General features: G+C 44.2%; 1 protein-coding gene across 1 annotated transcript; it reads left to right on the top strand.

The window, feature by feature from the left end:
- The first annotated feature begins 240 nt into the window (after positions 1-240).
- On the top strand, positions 241-27,373 carry GGN (gametogenetin). Its single transcript, XM_029620094.1, has 3 exons — positions 241-330; positions 2,608-5,550; positions 27,159-27,373. The coding sequence occupies exons 2-3, from the start codon at positions 2,633-2,635 to the stop codon at positions 27,286-27,288; spliced, it is 3,048 nt and encodes a 1,015-aa protein (XP_029475954.1). The 5' UTR covers positions 241-330; positions 2,608-2,632; the 3' UTR covers positions 27,289-27,373.

Genomic DNA, 27,373 nt, shown 5'->3' with positions numbered 1-27,373 from the left:
CTGACTTACCCCTCCCTCACACTCTGCGCCTGTCTCCCTTATGGCTTACCCCCCCCCCCCCCCCCCCCCCATCTCTTCTCCCGTTCCCCTCCCCTTTGGTATACTCCCTCCTCTCCTTTCCTTTTTCCTCTCTGCTCCCTACCCCCCACCCTTTTTGCCCTTTGGTTTACCCCCCCCGCCCCCGCCCTCGTGCTCTCGGCTGTTATTTTTCTGATCCGTTCTGCAGATTCTATTCGGGCTGGTCGGTTCGGTAGCTGCCGTCCAGCCTCCGTCCGGATCCCTCCCGACCTGGAGACAGCGAAATGTGGAGCGGAACCAGGGGCCGGTCCGGTAAGTGCGGAGCTGGACCGTCCAACGGCTCTAACTGTTCCGAGAGTTACCGGGGGAGTGGGGGAACCGGACTTGCTGATGTACTTAAGGGAATGAGACCGGAGGCAACTCTGGTAGCGCGGGGGGAGTTGGAGAGATTGGAGGCATCGCTCTTGAAAGGGGACAAATCGGAGTACTTTTTTTTTTTTTTTTTTAGGAGAGGATAGGTCGGGGATATGGGGGAGTCTCTCCCTGAGCAGAGGGCAGGTTGGGAGTCTCTGGCATGGAGGGGACAGTTTGGGAATTTCTCCCTGGGAGGTGACAGGTCGGCTGCTCTCTCAATCTCAGGTCTTGGTGTTGAAGGGTTCTTCACGGGCCTAAGCAGGTCAAGAGTCTCCCTCTCAAAAAAGGTAGCAAGTGGGCAGGAATTCAGGTTTCTCTTTCTCTAGGGAGGGCAGGCCAGGGATTCTCTTCCCTGGGATGGGGTAGGTGGGGATCTTTTTCCAAGAACCAAGGGTGCTGATGTAATAAGACCCGCAGCAAAACAGACACTAATTATGAGCCCGGGTTTTGATCACTGCGCATGGCTGAAGATGCTGCTTCTGCGGGATGTAAAAAACCTAAATTATGCAAATGTTTGTGCGCAGAAATCCACGCACGTACGGAAAAATCCTCGTACCTGAGCGCGGTAAGGCCCTATGTAGTAAGGGGCTCAAAACACGCACCGATAATCCACGCATAAAAGAGATCAAGCGAACGGGTCTCCCTGCTAAGTGGAAGTATGACCCTGGAAAGTATTTTTAATATTTCAAATAACTGTGCTGCACAAAACATGGCAAATATTTTCATGGATGCTAATTCACCCTGGCATAGCAGTGAGACAGGTGCTCAGTGGGGCACCAATCTGGATGCTCTGGCGCCTAGAAAGGCACCTCGCAAATGTTGCCGCTCGGGCGCTGAGCTAGGTGCTCAAGTGGTCACAAATCTGCCTTCTCGGACGTTGAGAAAAGAAGTTAGGAAAGCTGGTTGTTCCGACACCGAGAAAAGCGCCTAGCGATGCTGACCACTTGGTCACTCAGACAAGCGCTTTGCTAAGCTGGCCACTCGGACACAGAGATTGGGGCTCGGTTAGGTGGTTTTCAGGATGCTTGGACGCCGACATAGGCCCCCGAGTCAGCGCTGACACTTAACGCGTTCCCTGACCGTGGCGGTAAAAAACCCCACATTAAAAAACCCACACTAGCATTAGTGCGGCTCCCTGCATTGCCCGATAGCTAATTGTCTTCTTTGCATGCTGTTAGCATGCATTCACACAGGAAAAACCATGGGTCAGTATGCATGCTCGTACGTGCTTTTTTTCCTGCTCACAAAGCCCTTATTATGTCCCCAATTAGGGCTTTGTGCAGAAAAACACGCATACAAACCCATGGCAGCTTCAGCGCACCTTACTACATCGGCACCAAAGAGAGCAGAGCTTTGTGCTGGTTATAAACTATGTACCAGTTTCCACCCACCATGCACAGTGCTGGGGCTAAGGTCTGCAGCTGCCCTGGCATCACGTGATCTCTCTCTCTCCAACTCGAACCCTGCAAACCGCACACCACGAAGCTCCATTCACAAGCTGCGACCTTTCCCAGCCTCATGCCTCGCCCACATCTCTGTCGCCACACTGTGCCTGCCTCTCCATCCTTGTTCGCTGCTTTAAAAAATGCCACCCTTGCATCCAACTATGGTGCACTAGGCACCTGCCTAGCCCACCTAATGCTCCCATGGTGCCTACGTCAGAAGCAAACACGGTCTTGTGGCAGGGTACTTGGGTTCCAGTCCAGCTCTGCCATGCTTCTTCATTTGTGACTCTGTAATTATAAGCTTATATATTTATGCAGCCTTACCCTGCTATCAGAACACATGGTAAGGTTCATGGTCAATATATAGGGCCAGGGCACTACTTCACTCACTGGAGATGGGCCAAGGGCCCCAGAGTGAACCTACATTTGTCTAGAGCGAGGTTGCAGTTATTAATATCCAGTAACCAGACCCCAGATCCCCAGCCATTAGGCAGGCCTTCAGCATCTAGGTCTGTGGTCAGTATTCCAAAACCAGATCCCTCAATCAGTATGCAGGTGTGGAGTACTTGATCAGCATTCAGCCACCATGGCTCTCAGGTCTGTAGCATGTGATCAGTAGTTAGGCCAGGCCCAAGAACACCATTCAGTATACAGATCTAGGGCCTACAGTCAGTTTCTCATGCCCCACAATCCTTGTCTTGTTCTGACTCATCTCTGCCTCTCTTATCAGTCTCTGCCCAGGATGAAGCCTAAGGATGGGCAACGTGCAGTCTGAAGCCTGCCAGGAGCCAGAGCCTGCCCAGAGTGAAGAGAGGAACCCTGAGCACAGTTCGGAGAGCCCGGGCTGTGTATGCACCGTCATCACCACTGACCATGCCCCGGGGCCAGCAGGCAACGCAGACACAGCCAGTGCCCAGGAGGCCAGTCCACCAGTGAAGACAGAGCCCAGCGACATGGGCGGCAAGGGTAGCAAGAGCACAGCCTGGAAGGTTTCCAAGAGCAAGCGCTGGAGCACTGGCTCTGGCAGGAGCCCAGTCCTCATAGCTGCCAAATTCAGCCAGGAGAATGTCAACAGCAGTGGAGGAAATGCCTCACCAATCATTGGGAAGCAGGTCTCCCCAACTCCAGTCACTGAGAGCCTCTCTTGTGAGCTGCAGTCACCCAGCAGCAAGGGGATACAGAGTCAGCCCTTGGCATGTAGCCTGCAGAAAGTTAGCCCTAAAGAGCCAGCCCAGGATACTTCACCAAAGCTTAAGAAAGGGAAAGAGGAGAGCCCTGGCAGCACCAAGTCAAAAGGGCAGGGGGAAACCCTATCGAAGAATGTCCCAAGAAGGCAAGGAGATACCCTAGCAAAGAATGGCCCTGAACCACCTAAGGCAGCCATAGAGAGATCTGCCAAGATGGCGGCAGCAACAGCCACCCCTGCCACACAAAGCACAGAGGGAGTGCGACTGGGTCCACCGGTCCCCAGCACAAACTCATACTTTACTAAGAAGAGTGCCCCTAGGAAAGGGACCAAGTCCCCAGAAGCTCTGCCTTTGTCCAAGAACCAGGCTCAAGTGCAGGTGACAGACATTTCCTTTAGAGTTTCCCTTCCAAGGGCAGCTGCCCCCATGCCTCCGAGTGGGCAGAGGCCAGACTGCCCTGAAAGAGAGACCAAGGCACCACTGGTGCATCAGGATCCAGCAACAGCCACTAAGCCTGGGCTGCTAAAATCTAATCAGCCCAATGAGGAAAGCAAAGCCCAGCCTGGGAGAAGAGTTAAGGAGCAAGCTGCAGGGCATTCAGGCAGCATACCCGGGAAAGCTGAAGACATAAAGATGCCTTATCAAGCTCTTCATCCTCCTACCACTGCAGATCAAGCCAAGGCACCCAGTGCAAAGAATGAAAAGCCCCTGAAGCTCCTTGGGAAGCCATGTGCAGATGAAGGACTGAAAGCCTCCGACCGGGTGGCAGTTAGTCCTGCCATGGGCACTAGAAATACTTTCCTGGAGCAACATCTCTACCTGCTTAGCAGCACAAAAGAAGTGAAAAAGGAGCCCTCTGCCCAGTCTCAAGCAATGAAGCACAAGCCTAGCATGGTCTATTCATCTGCCATCTCCTATGCAGATGCTTTAAAACAAAGCCCTCCGCAGAAATTCACCTTGGGGATTTTTGAGAAGCCTAGGCTACGAGATTCCCCCACACTCGGTCTCAAGGCCAGGAACTCAGTTGATACAGACAAGGAAGCCAAAATCAAGGACCAGAGTCCTGCTGGCAAGGATGATTTAAGTGTCCTCAAACAGCAAGAGATACAAGAGCAAACGAAAAGTAATAAGAACCATAAAGGGAAGGTAGTCTCGGAGGGCAGACCTTCAAACCAGGCCAGACAGCAGCCCTCCAGTGATATCTCTCACTCGGATCTGAATGTAGCTGATTCCAATGCACAGACTCCTTTTCCTCTGGGACAGGCTCAGCAGAACAGTAAGGTGCCCAAGATGGGCCAGGCAGTGCTGCAGCCAGTCCCCTTCACCTTCACAGGTGCCAAACCCAAGTTCAACTGGATGACGCCTCAACACCTGGCTGAAAATCATTTCCAGTTCAATAGCACTCTGAAACGTGAGGAGAAGAGAAAAGTCCCTATGAGCTGTTTAGGACAAAAAGACATGAAAAGTCAGGTCCCAGGGTCCTTCATAACACCTACCTTCCCAATAAAGCTACAGCAGGCACAAAGGCAGCAAGAGCAACAAAACCTACTAGTAGCACCCCTAATGCATAATTCACAAAGCAGGTCTCAAAGCCAGACCCCATCCATTGTCTCTCCAGCAATGCTCAAGCCACCAATTTTTGTCTTTCCTCAACATCTGAAAGTGGAAGCCAAAAACACAGGCCTACTTCTTTCACAGAGTGGAGGACAAGCTCCTCAACAAACTCCGGTTTTGCCTGGATCAAAGGATCCTCTTTCTCAAACAAAGACCATTTTCCTTCCTACCTTTCCATGCCAAGAGATTCCCAGAGCTACTATCCCAGAAGTCTTCCAGCAGACAGGGTCTGTGACTAGCACTCCAGGGAAAACAGTTGCACATCAAAGCCAAATGAAACTCCAGAATGAGACTCCTCAAACTACAGTCCAAGTCAAGCCAGCAACAAAACATCAGAATACACTGGGCACCATGTCCAAGCCCCTTCCTAGATCTCAAAGCCAGCACAAGCCTGCTACAGCCCCATTCCTCCAGCCTCAAGAGAGTCTCAAGCCATCAATCCAGCCTCAAGAAAGGTCTAAATTGCCCATCCAGCCTCAAGAGGTTCATAATTCACCCATCCAGTCTCATGAGATTCACAAGCCACCCATCCAGCCTCAAGAGAGGCCCAAATCAACCAGCCAACCTCAAGAGAAGTCTAAACCATCCACCCAGTCTCAAGAGAGGCCTAAGTTACCCATGCAAATTGAAACCAAAGCACAAAAGAGCAACAAGCCTCCAAAACAAGGCAAAAAGGAAGAGGAGCAAGTGACTGTGCAAATCCAGGACAATAGTACAACTGAGGGAGAGGTGGAGCAGGCTATAGATGGGACTTCAGAAAGGTTTAGACCTGAAGGACGTTGGCCATCCTTCCAGGTAGATGGCTCTTGCACAAGGAAATGTCACTGCAAACACACCAGTCCAAGAAAACTCCCAGCAAATGTAGCTTCATGGTAAGTTTGCTGGAGGAAGGTGGGGGAGCAATGAATGATGCCTTTTGTTTTGCATTAATGAAAACCTGTCAACATCTGGTTGTCTTAGACTACCTTTCTTGTCCAGGACCCAGATTTGTGGGCAAATGTTCACTTGGCTACGCAAACTATTATGAAATAGTAGTAATGAATTCCCCACTCTGTGAGTTATGTCAACTCCATATTGATATGCCAGCATTATGAACTCCTAAATGCCTTTCTAAATATGTTTGTTGGCATGGGATACTAACATTTCCATGGTTGAAGCCCATTTGCCTTTGGCCTTTCAGTGCAGCCATGTCATGCCAACATCCATCAGCACTCTACACCATGTCATGTCAATTGCTTAATTATTATGATGTGTGAGGGAGATCCTTGACAACTCTGCTTTACCAAAACATAGAATATGACATCAGGTAAATACCAAACAGCCCATCCACATTTCCTTTGTACTTGCTCCATGTTTTCTTGAATTCTGATACTGTCCTTGTCTCCACCAACTCCACAGGGATGCTTATTCCATGCAACCACTACCCTTTCTGTAAAGAAATACTTCCTTAGATTACAGTTGAGTCTACCCCCTTTCACCCTCATCCCTTGATTCTAGATCCAGAATCTCCATTCCACTGAAAGAGGCCTGCCTCCTGTGGATTTATTGGAGGTATTTAAATAACTCCATCAGATCTCTTTCCTCCAAGTTATACATGTTTAAATCTTTAAGTCTGTCCCCATATGCTTTATGATGAAGACCATTGATCATTTTAGTAGCTGCCCTCTGGCCAGAGTCCATCCGATTTATATCCTTTTTGAAGATGGGGCTAAAGAATTGTATATAGGTTGCCAAATGAAGTCTCACCAGACTTATAAAGAGGCAGTATCACCTCCTTTTTCTTGCTGACTATTCCTTTCCCTATGCACTCAAGCATCCTTCTGGCTTTTCCCATCACATTTTCTGTTTGGCTTCTTTAAGACCAAAAGATCCCATTTGGCTTTACCATGTGCTTGGAATAATCTTCTTGAACTGATGTGTCGTGCTTCCTTTCTTGCCGTGTTTAAATCCCATCTAAAGACCCGCCTTTTTGAAACCGCTTTTAAATCTTATGCCTGATTGTCTGCTTTTAGTTTTGTTAACTAACGTTCTTTTGTTTTTAACCATTGTCTTGCTATATGAAATACCTCAGATCTCTTGTCCTGTATGTTTATTAGATTATAAGCTCTATTGATCAGGGGCTGGTTTGTTTGTTTTTTTTTCTTTGTATGTTTGTACAGTGCTGCATATGTCATGTGGTGCTATAGAAATGTTAAGTACTAGTAGTAGAAGAATTTCACTCTAAAACTGTACCGCTTCCTTGGGTTTTTGCAACACAAATGCATTACCCTACATTTTCTTTTTAGCATTAAATCTTAGCTGCCAAACTCTAGATTGTTTCACTAGATTCTGCCTCATGTTTTCCACACCTTCCAGGGTGTCTATCCTGTTGCAGATTTTGGATCATCCATAAAACAAAAACTTTTTCTGACAGCCTTCTGCAATATTGGTTATGAGGATATTGGAAAGAATCAGACTGAGGATCAATCCCTACAGCACACTACTGCTAACTCCTCTTTCCTCAGAGCGAACTCCATTTACCATTACCCTTTGTCACCTCGCACTCCACCAGTTTCTAACCCAGTTATTTTAGGGCCCATACCTAGTTTAGAAGTTTGTTTAGAAGTTGCCTATGTGGAATTGCTGAAATCCAATGATATTACATTTATCTCTTTCCCTGCCAGTCAAAGAAATTGAGCAGATTCATCTGACAAGACCTATCTCCGGTAAAACCACGCTGTCTCGGATCCTGTAATCCAATGGATTCAAGAAACTGCTCTTTCCTCTGTTTTAGTGGAGATTCCATTAATTACTCTTTGAGGGAGTAATTTTCAAAATCCTTTGCATGCATAAAGTACAGTTTTCTGCACAATCAAGAGATTGTAGAAAGAGGAAGACAGGCAACAATATTTAGAAAAGCTATAAGAAGTTGGCAAAGTAGTCAGAAATGCAAAGGTGCAAACAGAAGAAAAAACAGAAACTATGGTAAAACAATGGGACAAGACTTTTTTTTTAGTGCTAGAACAAAACTGGCATTGTGAAACTTAGAGGTGAAGGGGAGGAATATGTAGCAGCTGGAGAGGAAAAAAGCAAAACTGCTTAACAAATATTTGTTTGGAGTTCACTGTGGACGAGCCAGGAGCAGACCCACCTAAAATGAACCGTCTGAAGATTGGAAGTGAGGCAATCTACAATTGATTTTCAGAAAAGTGTGTTTGTGAGGAGCTAACTACATTTAAAGTAGATAGGGCTGGTTGGGATACATCCGAGGATATTAAGGGAACTTTGAGATGTCCTGGCAAAAATATTTTTTGGCTGACCTTTGCAAAGCTTTAGTCAGGAGTAGTTCCAGAGGACTAGAGATAGGCGGATGTGGTTCCTATTCACAAAGTGGAAGGAAGGAGGAAGTCTGATCTCTGTGGTGAGCAAATTAATGGAATCACTGCTAAAACAAGAAGAGAGTGTGGTTTCTGGAATCCAATGGATTGCAAGATGCGAGGCAGCGTGGGTTTTCCAGAGGTAGGGCCTTGTCAGATGAATCTGCTCGGTTTCTTTGATTGGGTGACCAGAGAATAGTATCAGAGTAGAGTGCTAGACGTAGTGTACTTGGATTTCAGTAAGGCCTTGGACACGGCTCTGCATATGTGAATTATAAATAAATTAAGCAGCATGAGCCCTAGAGTGACTGGGTTACAAACTGGCTGGGTGGAAGGTGACAAAGGGAGTTCACTCCAAGAAGGCAAGTGGCACTAGCGGTATGCTTCCTTAGATCGCTTCTTTTCAACATTTTTCGAGAGTGACATTGCTAGAGGATTGCAACAGGGTAGACAGTAAGATATGAAAAAATATGAGGAGGGATCTAGCAAAATATGAGAAATGGTCTAGGGTCTGGCAGCTAAGATTTAATGCTAAAATGTTCAGTTGCCACATCTCAGTATCTCACTCAAACAATGAAGATGTGTGAAACACGTGTAATATATCTTAAAATAGAATGACCATCATATAACACTGCTAGAAGCACATCATACAGGGCTATCATAGTGCTTGTCTTCCTGCTGAAGTTTTAATCATCAGTCTTTCGTAGAATGCAGTGTACATGCTCTACTCTTTAGAGGCTATGGGCATTATTTATCCTGTTTCTTAAAAATACATTTTGGATTGCATATAAAATGTTTCATGTGCAGAATATAATAAATAATATACACGTATTTATAATTACCTGTTTAACTTTAATTCTACACACAAAGAAGGACAGCAGGCGAGGTATACAGTCCAGAGGCTTAAATAAAGTTTTTCAAACAAGGTGTCTTTCTTGCTTTTATTGTTTTATAAGCGGCTACTCCAGGAGCTCAGTATAGTGTACCGCAGTTGTCAACCAGGTCCCCCGACACGGACCATGTTTCAGCTAGAGCTGCGTCGGGGGACCTGGTTGACAAACTGCGGTACACTATACTGAGCTCCTGGAGTAGCCGCTTATAAAACAATAAAAGCAAGAAAGACACCTTGTTTGAAAAACTTTATTTAAGCCTCTGGACTGTATACCTCGCCTGCTGTCCTTCTTTGTGTGTGGATTATTATTGGAGAGTAGTGACTTCTCCTATTTCTTATTGTTGGATTAACTTTAATTCTAACCATGATGTCATATTCCGTGAACAGAAGTACTGTATAAATTTTTGAAAAACTCAATAAATAATTAGAAACAATATATACACTTATCTTTGTAATTATTACACCGGGACAGCAAATGTTCTCCAAAAAATTCCTCCCAGGTGGTTAGGGAACTGTATGACTAGTGCCCTAAGCTGCTGTTTATATAGTACCCAACACTGCAATGTTTCGGAAGGAATATTCCTTCCTTCTTCAGGGGGTGACTGAAAACATCAGTAGCTGGAACAGCAGCGCCCGGTAATTGTTGTGAAGAAATAATTGTGATTCAAAAGGGCAGCCAAATCGCTGTAAAGAACGGCACTGCGAAGCTGCCGGGAAACATCGAGTTGCAAGTCGAAAAAGCTTTTGTTCTCAAAGACCGCTGAAACCCCGCCGCAGAGCATGTACAGTGTGTTCTAAGAATGACTGATGATTAAAACTTTAGCACGAAAACGGGCACTACGATAGCCCTGTATGATGTGCTTCTAGCAGTGTTATATGATGGACATTCTGTTTTAAGACATATTGCACGTGTTTCACACATCTTCATTGTTTGAGTGAGACACTAAGATTTGTTGATTGATATTATTCGTACACTTTTGGGTTCCTTTTTAAAAAGTTCACTTACGCATTTAGGATGCAAAATTACAAGGGAGAGGTATAGTACGGGGGGCTGACATTCTTCTAAGTATGAAAGAAAAGCATGATCTGGGGGTCATTGTATGTGATGATCTTAAGCTGGTCAGACAGGTGGATAAAGTAACTGCAAAAATCAGAAAGGTGCTTGGGAGAGAAAAGGTCAGCAGAAAAAGTGAGGTGATATTGCCTCTGTATAATTCCCTGGTTAGACATCATTTAGAACATTGTGTGCAGTTCTGGAGACTGCACCTTCAAAAGGATATACACCAATTAGACTCAGTAACCTTCATTCTAAAGTATATGGTACAGCCTTCGAACATAAGATTTGCCATATTGAGTGAGATCAAAGGTTCATCAAGCCCAGTATCTTATTTCCAACAGTGGCCAATCCAGGTCACAAGTACCTAGCAGGATCCCAAAAGGTCAAAGATTCCATGCTGCTTATTCCAGGGATAAACAGTGAATATTCCTAAGTCCTCCTTAATAATGGTTTATGGAGTTTTCTTCCAGGAACTTGTCCAAACCTTTTTTAAATGCAGCTACACTAACACCTTTTACCACATTCTCCAGCAATTAATTCCAGAGTTTAATTATGTGTTGAATAAAAAAATATTTTCTCCCATTTGTCTTAAAAGTATTATTCATTGCATGTCTCCTAGTCTTTGTATTCTTTGAAAGAGTAAACAACCAATTCATGTTTATCTGATCCTCTCCATTATTTTATAGACCTCCATCATATCTCCTCTCCAAGCTGAAAAGCTTCTTTAAAGATCTAAGAATGAAAACCCTAGAGGAAAGGTGTGATAGGGGAGATATGATGGATATTTAAATATTTGCGAGGCTTTGATGCACAGGTGAGTCTCTTTCAAGGAAAAAGAGGATGTAGAATGAGGGGTATTGGGATGAGGGTGAAATGGGGTAGACTCAGCAGTAATATAAGGAAATATTTCTTTACAGAGAGAGTGGTAGATGCATGGAACTGCTTCCTCATGGAGGTGGTGGAGACAAGGACAGTATCAAAATTCAAGAAAACATGAGACACACAAAGGAAATGTGGATGGACTGTGTGGTCTTTATCTGATATGTTCTGTATTTGGGTAAAACACAGTTGTCAAGGCTCTCCCTCACACATCATAATTTAGATTTATTTTTTTTTGCATGACATGGTGTATAGTGTGATGGATGTTGGCATGACATGGGTACATTTCAAGAAAGCATAGGATAAACACTGGAGATTTCTAAGGAAGTGATAAGAATTGTAAGCTGAATTAGTTGGTGTGGATGGGTAGACTAGATAGACCATCCAGTCTTGCTCGAAGACCCATCTGTATAAACTTCCTTTCAAGGGAAAACTAGTATTTGGTGAGGACCTAATGCAACTGGTAAAGGATTTAGGAGATACAAAGCCTAATAGGCATCCAGAAGATAAGAAAGGAAGGGCTCAGCATTGTGATGCCAGGAGATATAGACCAGGCAAGCAGTCTGCTTCTCAATCCTTCTGATTTAGAGGCAGGAACCAGTCCTTTTGTAGCTCTACAAAGTCAAGACCGAGCTTTACAGCTGCCATCATGGCCAGTAGAGTTTCCCAATTAACAGGCCGATACAGTACAGTGCGCTCCGGTGGTGCGCAGTTAATCTGCGATTGGACGCGCGTTTTCGACGTGCCATTACCCCTTACTGAATAAGGGGTAAAGCTAGCATGTCAAACGTGCGTCTAACCCCCCTGAACCTAATAGCGCCCGCAACATGCAAATGCATGTTGATGGCCCTATTAGGTATTCCCGCGCGATTCAGAAAGCAAAATGTGCGGCCAAGTCACACATTTTACTTTCAGAAATTAGCGCCTACCCAAAGGTAGGCATTAATTTCTCCGGGCACCGGGAAAGTGCACAGAAAAGCAGTAAAAACTGCTTTTCTGTGCACCCTCCAACTTAATATCATGGCAATATTAAGTCGGAGGTCCCGAAAGCTAAAAAAAGTTAAAAAAAAAAATTGAAATCGGCTCGCAGGTTGAAAACCGGACACTCAATTTTGCCGGCGTCCGGTTTCTGAACCCGTGGCTGTCAGCGGGTTTGAGAACAGATGCCGGCAAAATTGAGCGTCGGCTGTCAAACCCGCTGACAGCCGCCGCTCCAGTCCAAAAAGAGGCACTAGGGACTAGGGATGCGCTAGTGTCCCTAGTGCCTCTTTTTGCCGCGGGCCCTGACTTGCCTTACTATTTTCTTCCCTCTTTGTGCTTTGCCCTGTTTGTTCCTGCTGTGTCTTGGACCCCCGTGACCTGACATTTGCTTGTCAGTCTGACTCTGGCTGTCTTTTGGTTTTGACCCTGGCCTTGGACTCAGTTTCTGGAATGCTGCCTGCCCTGACCTCTGCCTGGACCTCGACATTGCCTGATCTCTGCCTGCCCCAACTTTGGCCTGGATCTTGATGGTGCCTGATCTTTGCCTGGACTTAGATGCCACTTGTTCGCTGCTCACCCTGACCATGGCCCACTACTCGACTTTGTCTGACCACTCCTTATAGGACCCTTCCTTAAGCCATGCCAGCCTCTGAAACCCAAAGGCTGAACCCCTCGGGGAACAGGGCTGGTATAGATGAAGCCCTAGACTAGTCCTTTTATTCTCTCTCTCTCTTGGCTAGAGCCAGACCCAGTATGGCCTGATCTGGGGATGAGTCCACCGCGCTACCTGCTATCAGTGTGGGCCTTGTGGGTCCACCGAGCCACCTGCTATCAGTGTGGGCCTTGTGGGTCCCCCTGCTAGGCTGCATCAACCACTCCACAGCCAAAGGGCTCACACCCGTGACAGACTGCTGAGGCCATTAGCTTGGTGGACTCATCCCCAGATCAGGCCATACTGGGTCTGGCTCTCCAAGTCCAGCAGCAGCAAGATAAGCTCAACTGTATTAACTGGTATACTGCAAGGTATCATAGTCCAAATGGACTCCATGCAGCTCTGTGCACCTGCATCACCTCCAGCTGTGCCAGCTTGGATTCCAGGATCCAGATATGACAGGGATTCCAAGGCTTGCAGAGGGTTTATTAACCAGTGCATGATATGCTTTGAGCTGCAGACTGCTAGCTTCCCTTCGGACCAAACCAAGGTGCTTTTTATTCTCTCTCTCTCGGCTAGTTCTGCACTAACCCGGGCTTCACTCCTATGGGAGAGGAACGATCTCCTCATGGGAAATCTGGATGACTTCCTTAAGCAATTCTGGCAAATAGTTGATGAGCCTGGTCGGTCGACCTCGGCCACTACAGAATTACTCCATATTATGTAAGGCACCCGAACAATTGGAGATTACATAATCCAGTTCTGGATACTCACCTCGAAACTCCGTAGCGGCAAAGACAGCTTGATCACCATTTTCAGGTAGTGCCTTTCAGAATGCATCAAAGATGAGCTGACTGGCTGGGACCTGCCACCGGGCCGGGAGGATCTCTTTGAACTCGCCATCCATGTTGACATCCATTTACAAGAGTGGGCCCAGGACAGAGAGGCTTCTTGGTGGCATTTCAAGCTGGCACCCTCTAACCCCTGCCACAGACACCGCCCCTGGTTCCTCTACTGAAGGGCTAATGCAACTTGGAAGGCCTGGCTCACTGAAGAAGAGAAACAGAGGTGCCGGTGGCTCAACCTTTGTCTCTACTGTGCTGGTCAGGGGCATTTTTCCTGCCAATATCCCAAAAGGATGGGAAACTACTGAGCCTAGGGTTCATTGCAGAGGCAACCCTATGCCAACCCCCATCCTCTCCCCAATTACTTATTCCAGTCAGCCTCATGTCCCATGATACAGAGATTCAAGCTGAGGCATTCTTAGATTCCAGCACCGGGGGTAACCTTATTGAGGAGGCACTGGTACACTAGAACAATCTTTCCATAGCGACCCTGGAAAAGCCAGTTACAATTTCCTTGGTCGATGAAGAACCTCTTCCCAGCCAGCTGCCCTCTGTTACCGTACCACTCTTTCTTCAGATTGGGCTCCTGCACAGGGAATACATCACTCTCTCTGTCTTAGCAAAGGCAGTCAAACCAATCATATTTGGTCTACCCTGGCTAATCCAACACAATCCTACCATAAATTGGCAGGCTTGGTCAATTTCCCACTGGGGACCCTCCTGTCAGCAAGAATGCCTTACTCTGGTCTCCCTTCCAGTGCCAGTGGCCTGATCTTTCCTCCAGACATGTTCAGCAAAAAGCATCTAGAGGCACTGCCTCTCCACAGGTCCTACAACTGTCCTATCAACCTGCTCCTAGGGGCAGGGTCTATCCCCTATCCATTCATGAAACAGCAGTCATGAAAGCTACATCAAGGAAAATCTGGAGCAATGATTTATCTGCCCTTCTTGCTTCCCAGCAAGGGCAAGCTTCTTCTTTGAAGGGAAGAAGGATGGGTCCCTCAGACCCTACATTGACTACAGAGGCCTGAATGCTATAACTTACAAAAATAGATAAACTTTGCTCCTAATAACTGAACTTTTTGACTGCCTGCAAGGTGCACAAATATTCACCAAGCTGGACTCAGGGCAGCCTATATCCTCATCCGAATATATGAAGAGGTTGAATAGAAAATGGCATTCAACACCCATGTTGGATATTACAAATATTTAGTAATGCCATTAGCCTTTGCAATGTACCTGCAGTCTTCCAACACATGGTTAATGAAATCTTCAGAGACCTCCTGTACTCTCACATCCACATATACATAGACAGCATTCTCATTTTCTCACGCTCCTTGCCCCAGCACCATAAGCATGTCAAACAAGTGCTTCAGAGGGTCTGTGAGAACCATCTATATGCCAAACTCGAGAAATGCACTTTCAAGCAGGGGCTATATTATTTCCCACCATGGCCCTCACATGGACTCTGAAAAAGTGAAGGCCATTCAGGATTGGCCTCAGCTGGCGGGGCTCAAGGCCAACTACTACTGCAATTCGTGCATGAGTATTCTACACTGGCAGCTCCCCTCACTACCCTTACAAACAAAGACTCTGATACCAGGAACTGGCTCGAAGAGGCCATTGAAGCCTTCTGTTACCGTAAGGAGGTGTTTAAGGATCTCCGTTTCCAGCACCTGGACTCATCCAAGCTCTTTATCGCGGATGTATATGCCTCTGCCACTGTGGTAGGGACTGTCCTTACACAGCATAATTATAAAGGTGGTCTCCTGCCTTGCTGCTCCTTCTTCAAGGAGTTCACACCCATGGAGAGGAATTACACCATTGAAGACAGAGAACTTCTGGCCAAAAACCTGGTCCTGGAGGAATGGTATCACATGCTGGAGGGAGCTAGACACTTGGTCATAATTTATACTGACCATAAGAAGTTGCAGTACCTTCAGTAATCCTGCTGAACTTTTTTAACTGCTTTGATTTTGAGCTCTGGTATCAGCTAGTGGAGAAAAACCATCAGGCTGATGTCCTATCCTGGTCCTTTGAGATAGAAGACCTGATAGAACCTCCTTGTCACATCATCGCCACTGTTGGTAGCCCCGAGTGAGGCAAGATGTTCGGTACTACATGGAGTCTTTTCCTAATTGTGCAGTTAACAAGACCTCCCATGCTTCTCCTTGGGGGCTGTTACAACCATTGACAGTCCCCAAGAGATCATAAACCCATGGGGCCATGGATTTTGTTATAGCCTTTCCTCCCTCTAATGATTATACTACCACCATCTGGGTCATGGTTAAAAGGTGAGGTGAAAGAGGCTATTGTAGCCAAAAAAAAAATCCTTCAAAAATTGGATGAAGGATCCATCTGAAGAAAATAGGATAAAACATAAGCATTGTCAAGTTACATGTAAAACATTGATAAGACAGGCGAAGAGAGAATTTGAAATGAAATTGGCCATAGAGGCAAAAACTCATAATAAAAACTTTAAAAAATATATCCAAAGCAAGAAACCTGTGAGGGAGTTGGTTGGACCATTAGATGACTGAAGGGTTAAAGGGGCTCTTAGGGAAGATTAGTCTTTCTGCAATGGCCTTAATGAATTCTTTGCTTCCATGTTTACTAATGAGGATGTTGGGGAGATACCAGTTCCGGAGATGGTTTTCAAGGGTGATGAGTCAGACGAACTGAACCAAATCACTGTGAACCTGGAAGATGTAGTAGGCCAGATTGACAAACTAAAGAGTAGCAAATCACCTGGACCGGATGGTATGCATCCTAGAGTACTGAAGGAACTAAAAAATGAAATTTCTGATCTATTAGTTAAAATTCGTAACCTATCATTAAAATCATCCATTGTACCTGAAGACTGGAGGGTGGCCAATGTAACCCCAATATTTAAAAAGGGCTCCAGGGGCGATCCGGGTAACTATAAACCAGTGAGCCTGACTTCAGTGCTGGGAAAAATAAGGGAAACTATTCTAAAGATCAAAATCATAGAGCATATAGAAAGACATAAAGAAAGTGGAGACATGCTGTATCAAGTGACACAAGCACAAAACGCCTTTTCTGTATTAAATATTGAAGAAGTTCTTGAGAAAGAGATTGAAGTATTATCTGAAAAGATAGAAGAAACCCAATGCATTCAGAAACTCCATAATACAACCAGTAACCAAAAGAAAAATCTCACTTTGCTGGGTGACTCTGTCATCAGAGGCACTAATCTGGAAACTCTCAGTGAGGGAAACACTACAGTTAAAAGCCTCCCAGGATCATTGGCCAGTAGAAATGCTATTCAAACAGTCAGTGACATTAGAATTTCACTCCCCAAATACAAATGCAATAAAAAAAAGGGCAAAGTAGATAACAAAAGTCAGCTAAGTCACATAAAGAGCCCAAGGAAAGCATTAACCTGTATCAGAATAGCTGGAAAGCTATGTGCACAAATGCTTGTAGTTTGGGCAATAAAATCCCAGACCTGCAAGCCCTAATGGTAGATTTGGATATTGTTGCTGTCACGGATTCACATGATTGGGATACTACCATACCAAGATATAACTTATTAAGGAAGGACAGAGATGACAGAAAAGGGGGAGGAGGGGCAAAGAAGAAGCTTTATGGGCTGTCCTAAAAAAAGATGATGGGGCATCCCTTTTTATAGGCATGGTTTACAGGCCTCCAAATCAAATGGAAGTACTAGACAGAGAGCTGGTTGAAGACATCCAAAAGATGAGTAAGAAGGGCGAAGTGGTAATTGTTGGAGATTTTAATCTACCGGATGTAAACTGGAGAATCCCTTCTGTGGAATCTAACAGTAGTAGAGAGATAGTGGATGCCCTGCAAGTGGCTCTGTTCAAACAAATGGTAATGGAGCCTACGAGGGAGGGAGATGGAGGGTGGCCTCCCCAGCGAGCGGGGAGGCCACCCTCCATCCTGGGCCCCCGCAAGAAGTGAACACCATCTTAAATAATAAAAAAGAAACGGAACTATCATCAGGAGGTGAGGGAAATGGGTGACTGCGATGTGTGACCACGCCCCTCCCCCGACGTCACTGTGAGCTCCGGCGGCGGTTGAAAAGCGCCTCACCATCAGGCGCCAGCGAGCGGGGAGGCCACCCTCCATCCTGGGCCCCCGCAAGAAGTGAACACCATCTTAAATAATAAAAAAGAAACGGAACTATCATCAGGAGGTGAGGGAAATGGGTGACTGCGATGTGTGACCACGCCCCTCCCCCGACGTCACTGTGAGCTCCGGCGGTGGTTGAAAAGCACCTCACCATCAGGCGCCAGCGAGCAGGGAGGCCACCCTCCATCCTGGGCCCCCGCAAGAAGTGAACACCATCTTAAATAATAAAAAAGAAACGGAACTATCATCAGGAGGTGAGGGAAATGGGTGACTGTGATGTGTGACCACGCCCCTCCAATTTCCTACCTTATGCCTTTGTTAACAATTTTATTATAAATGTTCTCTGTATTTGACCATGGAAATATTTTTTCCTGCTTTTTCTGTTTTATGTAAACCGGTATGATTTGCATTTTAATGTAAGAATGTCGGTATATAAAAATTATAAATAAATAAATAAATAAATAAATAAATATACTAGATTTAGTGCTCACTAATGGAGATAATGTCTCTAATGTCCGGGTGGGTGCCCACCTCAGCACCAGTGATCATCAAACGGTATGGTTTCATACCACTAATACATTATGGAGAAGTCGCACAAAGACCAGGGTTTTGTGTTTCAAAAACACAGACTTTGTTGAAACGGGGAAGTACCTGGAGGAAGAACTAGAAGGCTGGGAGAAAACAAGAGATGTGGAACAACAGTGGGCCAAACTAAAAGGAGCAATAACGACGTGACTAATATACATGTAAGAAAAGTAAAGAAAAGCAAGAAAAGAATGAAACCTCTCTGGTTCACAAAGGAGATAGCTGATAAAATAAAAGTTCTTTTAACAGTGTTTAAGAAATATAAAGGATCCCAAAGGGAGGATCACAAGGAAGAATATCTGATAAAACTGAGGGAGACAAAGAAAGTAATCAAGAAAGCGAAAAGTCAAGCGGAAGAAAAGATTGCCAAAGAGGTAAAGCGAGGTGACAAAACGTTTTTCAGATACATCAGTGAAAGGAGAAAAGTCCAAAGTGGTATAGTGAAACTGAAAGGTGAAAAGGATCAATGGGTGGAGACAGATAAAGAAATGGCAGAAATATTAAACGAATACTTCAGTTCGGTGTTCACTAAAGAAGACCCCGGAGAAGGACAGTCGCTAGTTAACAAGAAACTGGAGGGGAGTGGAATAGATGAAACTCAGTTTACAGAAGAGAATGTATGGGAAGAGCTGGAAAACTGAAAGTGGACAAAGCCATGGGGCCTGATGAGGTTCATCCTAGGATACTGAGGGAGCTCAGAGATGTGCTGGCGGCTCCACTGAGTGACCTGTTCAATAGATCCCTGGAAACGGGAGTGGTGCCGAGTGATTGGAGAAGAGCGACGGTGGTCCCTCTTCACAAGAGTGGGAGCAGAGAGGAGACTGGTAACTATAGGCCTGTTAGCCTCACCTCGGTGGTGGGAAAAGTATTAGAGTCGCTGCTGAAGGAAAGAATAGTGAAATATCTACAAGCAGCAGAATTGTTGGACCAGAGGCAGCATGGTTTCACCAAGGGAAGGTCCTGTCAGACGAATCTGATAGACTTTTTTGATTGGGTGACTATGGAATTGGATCAAGGAAGAGCACTTGATGTCATCTACTTGGATTTTAGCAAAGCTTTTGATACAGTCCCGCACAGGAGGCTTGTGAATAAAACGAGAAACTTGGGAATGAGTGAATTCAATGCTAAACCTTTATCCAGACCCTGAGATTCAACATGAGCATAACTGGAAAAAGGCTAAAATGACAGAAACATAAGCCTGCCTTGGAGAAACAGAGCACTCCTTGCAAAATATCTAAATAAAATCCACCAGACTCAGATATATGCCACAGAAATAGACCTCTTGTGGGCTTTCAGCAGAGTGGAAATTATAGAGGAAGAAAACCTTTTCCATCACAAACACAACCTCTCAAAAGTCAAGCCCTAAGTGAAAAGGGAGAAGGGTCATCCATGAGGACTGGACCTTACAGGCCCCTGATCTCTCAAATCTCAGCAGAAAGTCTACCTGCAGTCTTAGATCTGCATATCAGGGCCTCCTTGGCCAGGCTGGAGATACTAAGACTGGCTTATCTGGCTCCTTTTCCAATCTTCTCAATGTTTTCTCTGTTAAGGGCCACAGAGGGAACATGTACAACAAACCCCCTTTTGGTCAAGGTTAGACTAGTGCACTATACCTTTGAATCAGACTTCCCTGCATCAATTGAAGAATTGTTGGACCTTGGCATTCCTGCGGGTTGCCATGAGATCCATTTGAGGAAGATCCTAATGGTAAACAATCATCTGAAATGCAACATGACTGATATTATTCTCCTGGATCCAAAACGTTCTTGCTCAGGAAGTCCACCTGAACATTCTCCTGTCCTGCAAGGAATAGACAAACTGTTGAGCATCTGCCAGATATTTGACTGGACTGGCAAATGTTGAAGAAGAATGCCAGGATCAATAGACTTTGGTCTGACTCAGCATGATACTTATGTTCTTAATATATGCTGCTGAACATTGAGTGAGGTTCTCTTCTGACACTCCCAGAGTCCGAGTGCCCTCTTGTTTGTTCACGTATGTGACTGCCATCACATTATCGGAGAGTGCTCTTACTGCTTTTCCCTTTACTTCCTATTGATGAACCAGGAGGTGTCCTCCTGAGACCAGAGTCCATGAGTTACCTGATCCAGACAGTGTGCCCCCAATTTGATAGGCTGACATCTGTGATGAGGAATATCCATGAAGGAGGTTTCAGAGTCATGCCCTTTAACAAATTCTAAAGCAAGGCCCATCAAACAAGACTATCCCTCACCACTGCAGTGAAAGGAAGACACACTCGAAATCATGAGATTGGGGTGACCAATGGGAGAGTAACAAAGTCTGCAGAGGATGCATGTGAGCTCTGGCCCAGGGAACAAGATCCAAGGTGGTGGCCATCAAGCCAAGCAAGTACAGGTAATCCCAATAGATTGCAGATATTTCTGGTTTTAGAAATGAATAAGAGATCTCTCAGTGGCTTCCCATCCTGATGGTGCTAGGTTTCCTTTGGGGGCGGGGGGGGGGGGGAGGGAGGGGGTGTGAAGAGACTATAACCTCCCTTAAGACCAATAGTTTCTCAATGGAACCTTAATTTGGTTCTCAGGGCCTTGTATCCTCCCCTCTCCCTTTGAGCCTCTGAAGCAGATGTCTTGTCAAGGATTTGTCTCTAAAAGCTGAGTTTTTGGTTATAATCTGCTTGGCTCGGCCTATTTCAGTTGCAGGCTTTATTCTTAATGATCGTTTCCTGTTTTCTGCCAATTTGGTGACTATTTGGCAAGTGCCTTCTTTCTTACCTAAGGTGCTTTTGGTATTTCATCTGAATCAGGCCATTTGCCTTCTGGTCTTTTCCAAGGATGTGCATCAGGATGTAAGGTCTTTGAGATTTTTGAATGTGCAGTGGGTTCTCCTAAGATATTTAGAAGTTACCAATTCCTTTTGGTGGGCAGATAAGTTAATTGTGTTGTTTGGAGGTCCTCGCAAGAGTGAAGCAGCTTCCAAAGCTATCTTGGTCAGATGGATTAAGGACTCTATTCCCTCAGCATATTCAAGCGTCATCAGGTTTGGCCTGTTCTCCGGGCTCATGCTACTAGAGCTCAATCTGTGGCTATTGTGCCAGCAGTCTTTTTTAAAGTGGCTACTTTGTCCTTTTTGAACTCTTGTCAAGCATTATCGTTTGGATGTTCAGCTAGAGAGGACACAGCATTTGAAGCTGGTTTCCATAAGGCAGCCCTTACTTCCTCCCCTTCCAGATTAGTGGGCGTTGGTACTTCCTACTATGCTGGACTGGTGTATCAGGATGTGGAGGAATGAGAAATTTCTTATGTTTTCCTTTTCTTTAGGACCGCTACACCAGTCCAGGAGTCCAGGACCTACCTGGGAAGTTGAGCTGTGCTATGGCAGAGGACATACTTCTTCCAGAGTATAAGGATGATGTTGTGATTGCTCATAGGAATTTAACAAGGTTATGTGTAAGATTTGTTTATATTTACCTCCTGTTATGGGGAGATGGTTCTGTCAGAGGATCCACTTCTGAAATTACAAGTTTATTATTTATTAATGTTTGGTGCTTTATTAGAATACTGAGGAATTTTCTTGACTGCACCATGTTAGTAGCTGTGATGATGTCACAAAACAATCTGTACTCTCTACTTCCATCTGCTGGGAGGGACAACCCACTAGTGTGAACTGGTGGAGCAGGCCTAAAGGAAAGGAAATGAACAAGTAAGACCTTTCTTCTTTCCTCTTCCTTCTGCTGCACCAGTCCCGAACCTATGGGTACCTCCTCTCATCCCGCGCAACTAGAGGCAGAGTTCTAAAAAGTTTTGTTTTTTTTAAATGACATCACTAGAATATAAGTGACGATTAGAACCAATTCAACCGGTGTTCTCTGCCTCCAGCCGTTGGATGGGAGTTTAGAGTTTGCTCTTGTAGCTGAATATGAAGAGGATTTATTATTTTACTTTCAGCACCTTTACTAGTGACAAAGTGTATTGAATTGTGGCCATGCCCCTGCGGATGGTTCTCCTGCAGTGATACAAGCTCTAGAGACTAATTTATTCACTACTTTGCTGTTTGCTTTTTAAGGAAAAAAAAGTCTCTATTCTCTAAATTGGCCAATATTTGGCGTTATAGATCGAGTTACCTGCCACAACTGAGAGCTGTTTATCCTCCATGTCTGAGAAGGTCCATCGTTGCAGCGGTTGCAGGGCAAAGCATAATTCTGCTGAAGATACCTTATGCTCTCTGTGCCACAATAAAGCTGAATTGCCTGAACTAAAAACTATGGTGACAGCAAAGAATGTAATTGTCAAGCAAAAGCCCTTGTCTAGGGCAGCTTTAGGTACTGGGGAGCCCTTAGTGGCAGCTGTTCTAACGGCTGACTCAAACATGGTGGCCATTTGATTGACACGTTGGGAGCTTTGTTGTCAAGGGGAGGTCCTATTTTAAACCAGGGCCCTCCCAAGTTACTTCTGACTTTTTATCTGATTCAAAGCAGGAAGGCCCTGGAAATAGCACTGGAGAGTTTGCTGTTGAGTTTATCTTTTTACATCAGGCATTTCATGCCTTACCGGAGGGGTGTGATATTACAGAGCCTGTCCATAGGAATTTGTCTGCTGAGGTTTTCAGATCTCAAAAGAGAAAAATGATAGATGCAGATGAAGCTGAATTGTTTTCTGTGGATTTGGATTCTCCACCATATTTTAGGGGGGGGGGGGGGGGGATGAGAAAGGAGGACATGCTGTTGAATCTTTACAAGGTGATATTAATTCAGTAGAGACTGAGGAACAGATCAGGCTGTTCCACTAGGAGAAAGTCCGCATTATTATCACAGGTTATTGCTGCGTTGGGTCTGGAAGAGCAGAAATTTGAAGAAGTCCCAGGTTGGGATCCAATTCTTAGGGAACACATGCAGATCTGCCTCTACTTTTCTGCTCCATCCAGAGATTGAGGCTATGATTCTGGCTGACGGGGATTCTCCAAAGGCTGTATATAGACATCTGAGAATTTTTAATAGACTGTAGCCATTGCGTTCTGAGGTTCTGGATTGTCTTTTTCAACAGCCAAAGGTTGATGTGACAGTTGCTGCTATTGCTAGGAAGACTACTATTTCTGTGGAAGGAGGTGCTTTCCTTCCTGTTGTTCAGGATAGAAAGTTAGAGGCAGTACTTAAGAATCTCTTCTCTTCAGCTGCTTTGGTTCTACAGGAGTGGTTTATGCAAGTTATGTTGCCAGATCTCTGCTCCTTTGGATTCAATGGTTTTCTGAAGTTTCTAGTTCAGCAAAGCTAGAATCGGCTGCAGCTTATATTTCTGATGCTTTATATGACATTATCAAAATTTCGGCTAGATCTGTGGTTCTTTCAGTGGGAGCCAGAAGGATTCTTTGGTTAAGAAAGTGGTCTGCTGACTCTTTATCAAAAGCTAGACTTTTTTGTTTACCTTTTAGAGGTAAATACTTATTTGGAGAAGAGTTGGATTGTTTAATGAGGAATCTAGGAGATACAAAGGTTAAGAAATTTCTTGAGGATAAGGTTAAACCTCATTTTCATCTTTGTAGAAGCTGTAATTAGTTTTTGGAAGCTAAGAATTATAGACCAGGCAAGCATGTAAGGCCTCAGTCTTCAAGAGATAAAAGAAGATCTCAGTTCTTTCGTGGAGCAAGAAAGCCAAGGGGAGAGATTACCTGCTCCGCTGGTCGATCAAATAATACACAATGAATCAGGATTCATTTTCCAGGAGAGCCTACAAAAGGGGGGGGGGGGGAGGCTACAGGGTTTTCTTGGAAATTGGATCCACATTACTTCAGATCAATGCGTTTTGGACATAATACAATATGGTTACGCTCCAGAATTAAGAAAGGGATCATTTTGTAATCTCTCCTGCCCATTCTCCCACCAAAATTTCTGCAGTTCATGGGACTCTAAACAAATTGATTCAATTGCAGGCAATTCACCCAGTTCCAATTTCACAATATCAAAGGGACATTATTCAATTTATTTTGTGATTCCAAAAAAGGATCTAAAAGGGGTAAATCAGAATATATATATGTAATCCCTTGATTCCATATGGAATCTCTTTGCACGGTTATAGCCTCAGCACGCAAGGGGGAATTTTTATCCTTAGATTTGAAAGCCTATTTTCATATTCCATTGAGACAAGAATTCCAGAAATGTCTTCATTTCTGTATAATTGGCCAACATTTTCAGTTTATCGCCCTTCCTTTCGGATTGGCAACAGCGCCAAGAACCTTTACAAAGGTGATGGTTGTAGTAGTTGCCTTTTTAAGAAGGAAAGGAATTTTAATTAATCCATATTTGGCCGATTGGTTAATAATGGCCAAATCTTATGCAGAGGGAATACTATCAACAGAAAAGGTAGTCTCATTACTTCATAGTTTAGGCTGGATAATACATTTTTCAAAGAGCCAGCTCCAGTCTTCCCAGAAGTTAGAACATCTAGGGGGGTGGTGTTCGATTCTGCAAGTAGAATGGTATACCTTCCTCAGAAGAAAATGTTAAAGCTTTGTGCCCAAGTGAAAAGGTTTTCAGCACAGCAAGCTCCAACTGCTTCACATTATCTTCAGCTTTTAGGGTCAATGGCTTCAAGGCTAGAGTTAGTGCCTTAGGCAAAAGCCCATATGTGACAGGTTTCACTACTTTCAAGATGGAATCCATAGGTTCAAAGTTACCAGGTGCATCTGGCATTATCCAACTAGATTTGGGAGTCTCTGAAATGGAAAGATCAAGCTTGGGAGCTTCTAACTATGGCTGCAAGCCAGTTAGGCTGGGGAGCTCATTACAAGAATCTATATACTCAGAAAATCTGGAATCAAAACGAATCACAGTTGTCAATAAATTGTTTAGAGACCAGGGCTATTAGACTGGCTCTACTGCATTTTCAGCCTCAGCTTCAGGGAAAGGCAGTAAAAGTTTTATGTGACAATACAACAGCAGTTGCATATGTAAACAAGCAGGGAGGAACAGAGTCAGGGTGTTCTGGAGGAGACAGACCTCTCCCTTGTGTGGGCTGAGAATCAGCTGCTGCAGTAGACAGCTCAGCACATAGCAGGCCAGGTCAATGTTCAAGCAGATTATCTAAGTCAAAACATAATAGATCCTGGAAAATGGGAATTATGTCAGGAGGCCTATTTGCAGAGTGTAGAAATGGGGGCCATATCAGTTAAATCAAATGGCTGCCAATCAAAACAACAAGGTAAAGAGATTTTTCAGTCACTGCAGAGAAGTGAACAGCGAAGCAATAGATGCCTTTCAACAGAAGGGATACAATCTTTTGTATCTTCCCCCCCGGCCTCTAATAGCTTGTGTTTTAAGGAAAATAGAGTGCTAGTAGCCCCCAATTGGTCAAGAAAACCATGGTAAGCAGACCTAAGGAAACTATTAGTAGATCAGCCTCTTATCTTACCACAAGTCAAGTGTCTTTTACATCAAGGACCTGTAGAGATGGAGGATCCAACACCATTCTTGCTTACGGCTTGGCTATTGAAAAGGCAAGGCTAGTAAAGAGAGGTTACTTACCCCTTTGGTAATTAGTACAATGTTATACTCTAGAAAGAATTCTACTTCTCCGACTTATATAAGTTTGGCACATATTTGAGGAATTTTGAAAGAAATTTATCTCCTTGAAAAGCACAAATAAAATATTCTAGCGTTTTTACAATGTGGTTTAGTTAAAGGTTTAGCTTTAAACTCTCTGAAAGTGCAGTTAGCTGCCATTTCATGTTTTTGGGGGAAAATTAATGGTAATTCAATTTCTTTCCATAGGGATAAGTCCCATTTTCTAAGTGGGGTAAACATTTATGTCCTCTGATTAGATCTGTTTCCTCAATGGAGTTTAAGATCAAACTTGCAACCATTAACTAAATCTCCCTTTGAGCCTTTATGCAAATCTTCAATTAAGGACGTAACTCTTAAAAGTGTCTTTTTATTTGCAATTAATTCTGCATGGTGAATTTCAGAATTACAGACTTTATCATTTCAATCTCCTTTTTTGAGATTTATAAAGAATCCGATAATTCTGAGGGCTGTTCCTTCCTTTTTACCTAAGGTAGTATCTCTTTTTTATATGAATCAGCATCTTGTTCTACAGCCTTTAACAAGAGTGAGTGTAAGGAAAATCTAAATTCATTAAGATTTTTAGATGTAAGGAGACCTTTAAGATCTTACCTTGATAAAACTAAAGTTTTTCAAAAGTCTGAAAGGTTATTTGTTCTTTTTTGTGGTCCATGTAAAGGAGAATCAGCTTCTAAAACTTCAATAGCTAAATGGCTGAAGAATACTATTTCTTCAGCTTATTTGTTACAAGGTAAAATGGTACCTACTATGATTAAGGCCCATTCAACACAAGATCAAGCATTGTTATAGGCGGAAGATGTTCGGTAAGTTCACTGGAGATACCTAAGTTAGCAACATGGACTTGTTTGGGAACATTTGCAAAACATGAGGGGTTGGATTTTCTCACTAGACAAGATGCCAATTTTGGTTCATTTGTTATCCATCCACCCTTAGATGGGCTTTGGTATTTTCTATATGTTCAGGACTGGTAGAGCGGAAGGAAAAAGGAGGAGAAATGCCTTACCTGTTAATTTCCTTTCCTTCTGCTACACCAGTCCAGAACCCCACCCCTTATACTTGAAGATAAGATTTTCTAATCAAAATTGTTTTGAGTGTTTCAGTTTTACTGGTGGTTGCATTTGGGCTTGGTTTCCTTCAAGAAGGAATTGCAAATTATTCATTGTATTTATTTTGAAATTTTCAGCTGTGGCACTACAAGATTAATTTTTAGACACTTGTTATTTTTTTTACAATATATGTTTGTTAATTTTAGCTTTGACAGTAGTAAACTGGTTGAAGTGGTTTAATCACCATTTATATTCTAGTGATGTAATTAAAAAAAAAAAAAAAAAAAAGGTTTTTAGAACTCAGTCTCCATTTGCACTGGCTGAGAGGATGTACCCATAGGTTCTGGACTGGGAAGAAGGAAAGGAAATTAACAAGACAGACAATTTCTCCTTTTTTGTGCTAGGCATTTTTGAGATTGTCTTGTAAACAAAAAGCAATGAGTGCCTCTTAAGCTTCTGTATAACTCACACTATGACCTTAGGACTCCTTGTAAATCTGACCCTTATTCTTTCACACAGGCTGGCCACATCTAGGAACACGCTTATTGAACCCACGTGGGTCTCTACGCTGAAGCTTGCTGGATCACTGGTTGCTGGAACTAAGTTCTGTCTGGATTATTATGATCTGAAAGTAGTAGACAATGACTAAACATTTCTATTAAAAAGTGTAATAAAGATATTAACACAATCAGTACTCTTTTCCTGGTCAAGCCCAATAAAATCATGCAGGAGTG

The sequence above is a fragment of the Rhinatrema bivittatum genome, chromosome 11 (genome assembly GCF_901001135.1).
Source record: "Rhinatrema bivittatum chromosome 11, aRhiBiv1.1, whole genome shotgun sequence".
Lineage (NCBI taxonomy): Eukaryota > Metazoa > Chordata > Amphibia > Gymnophiona > Rhinatrematidae > Rhinatrema > Rhinatrema bivittatum.
This window is presented reverse-complemented; position numbering and strand designations above follow the sequence as displayed.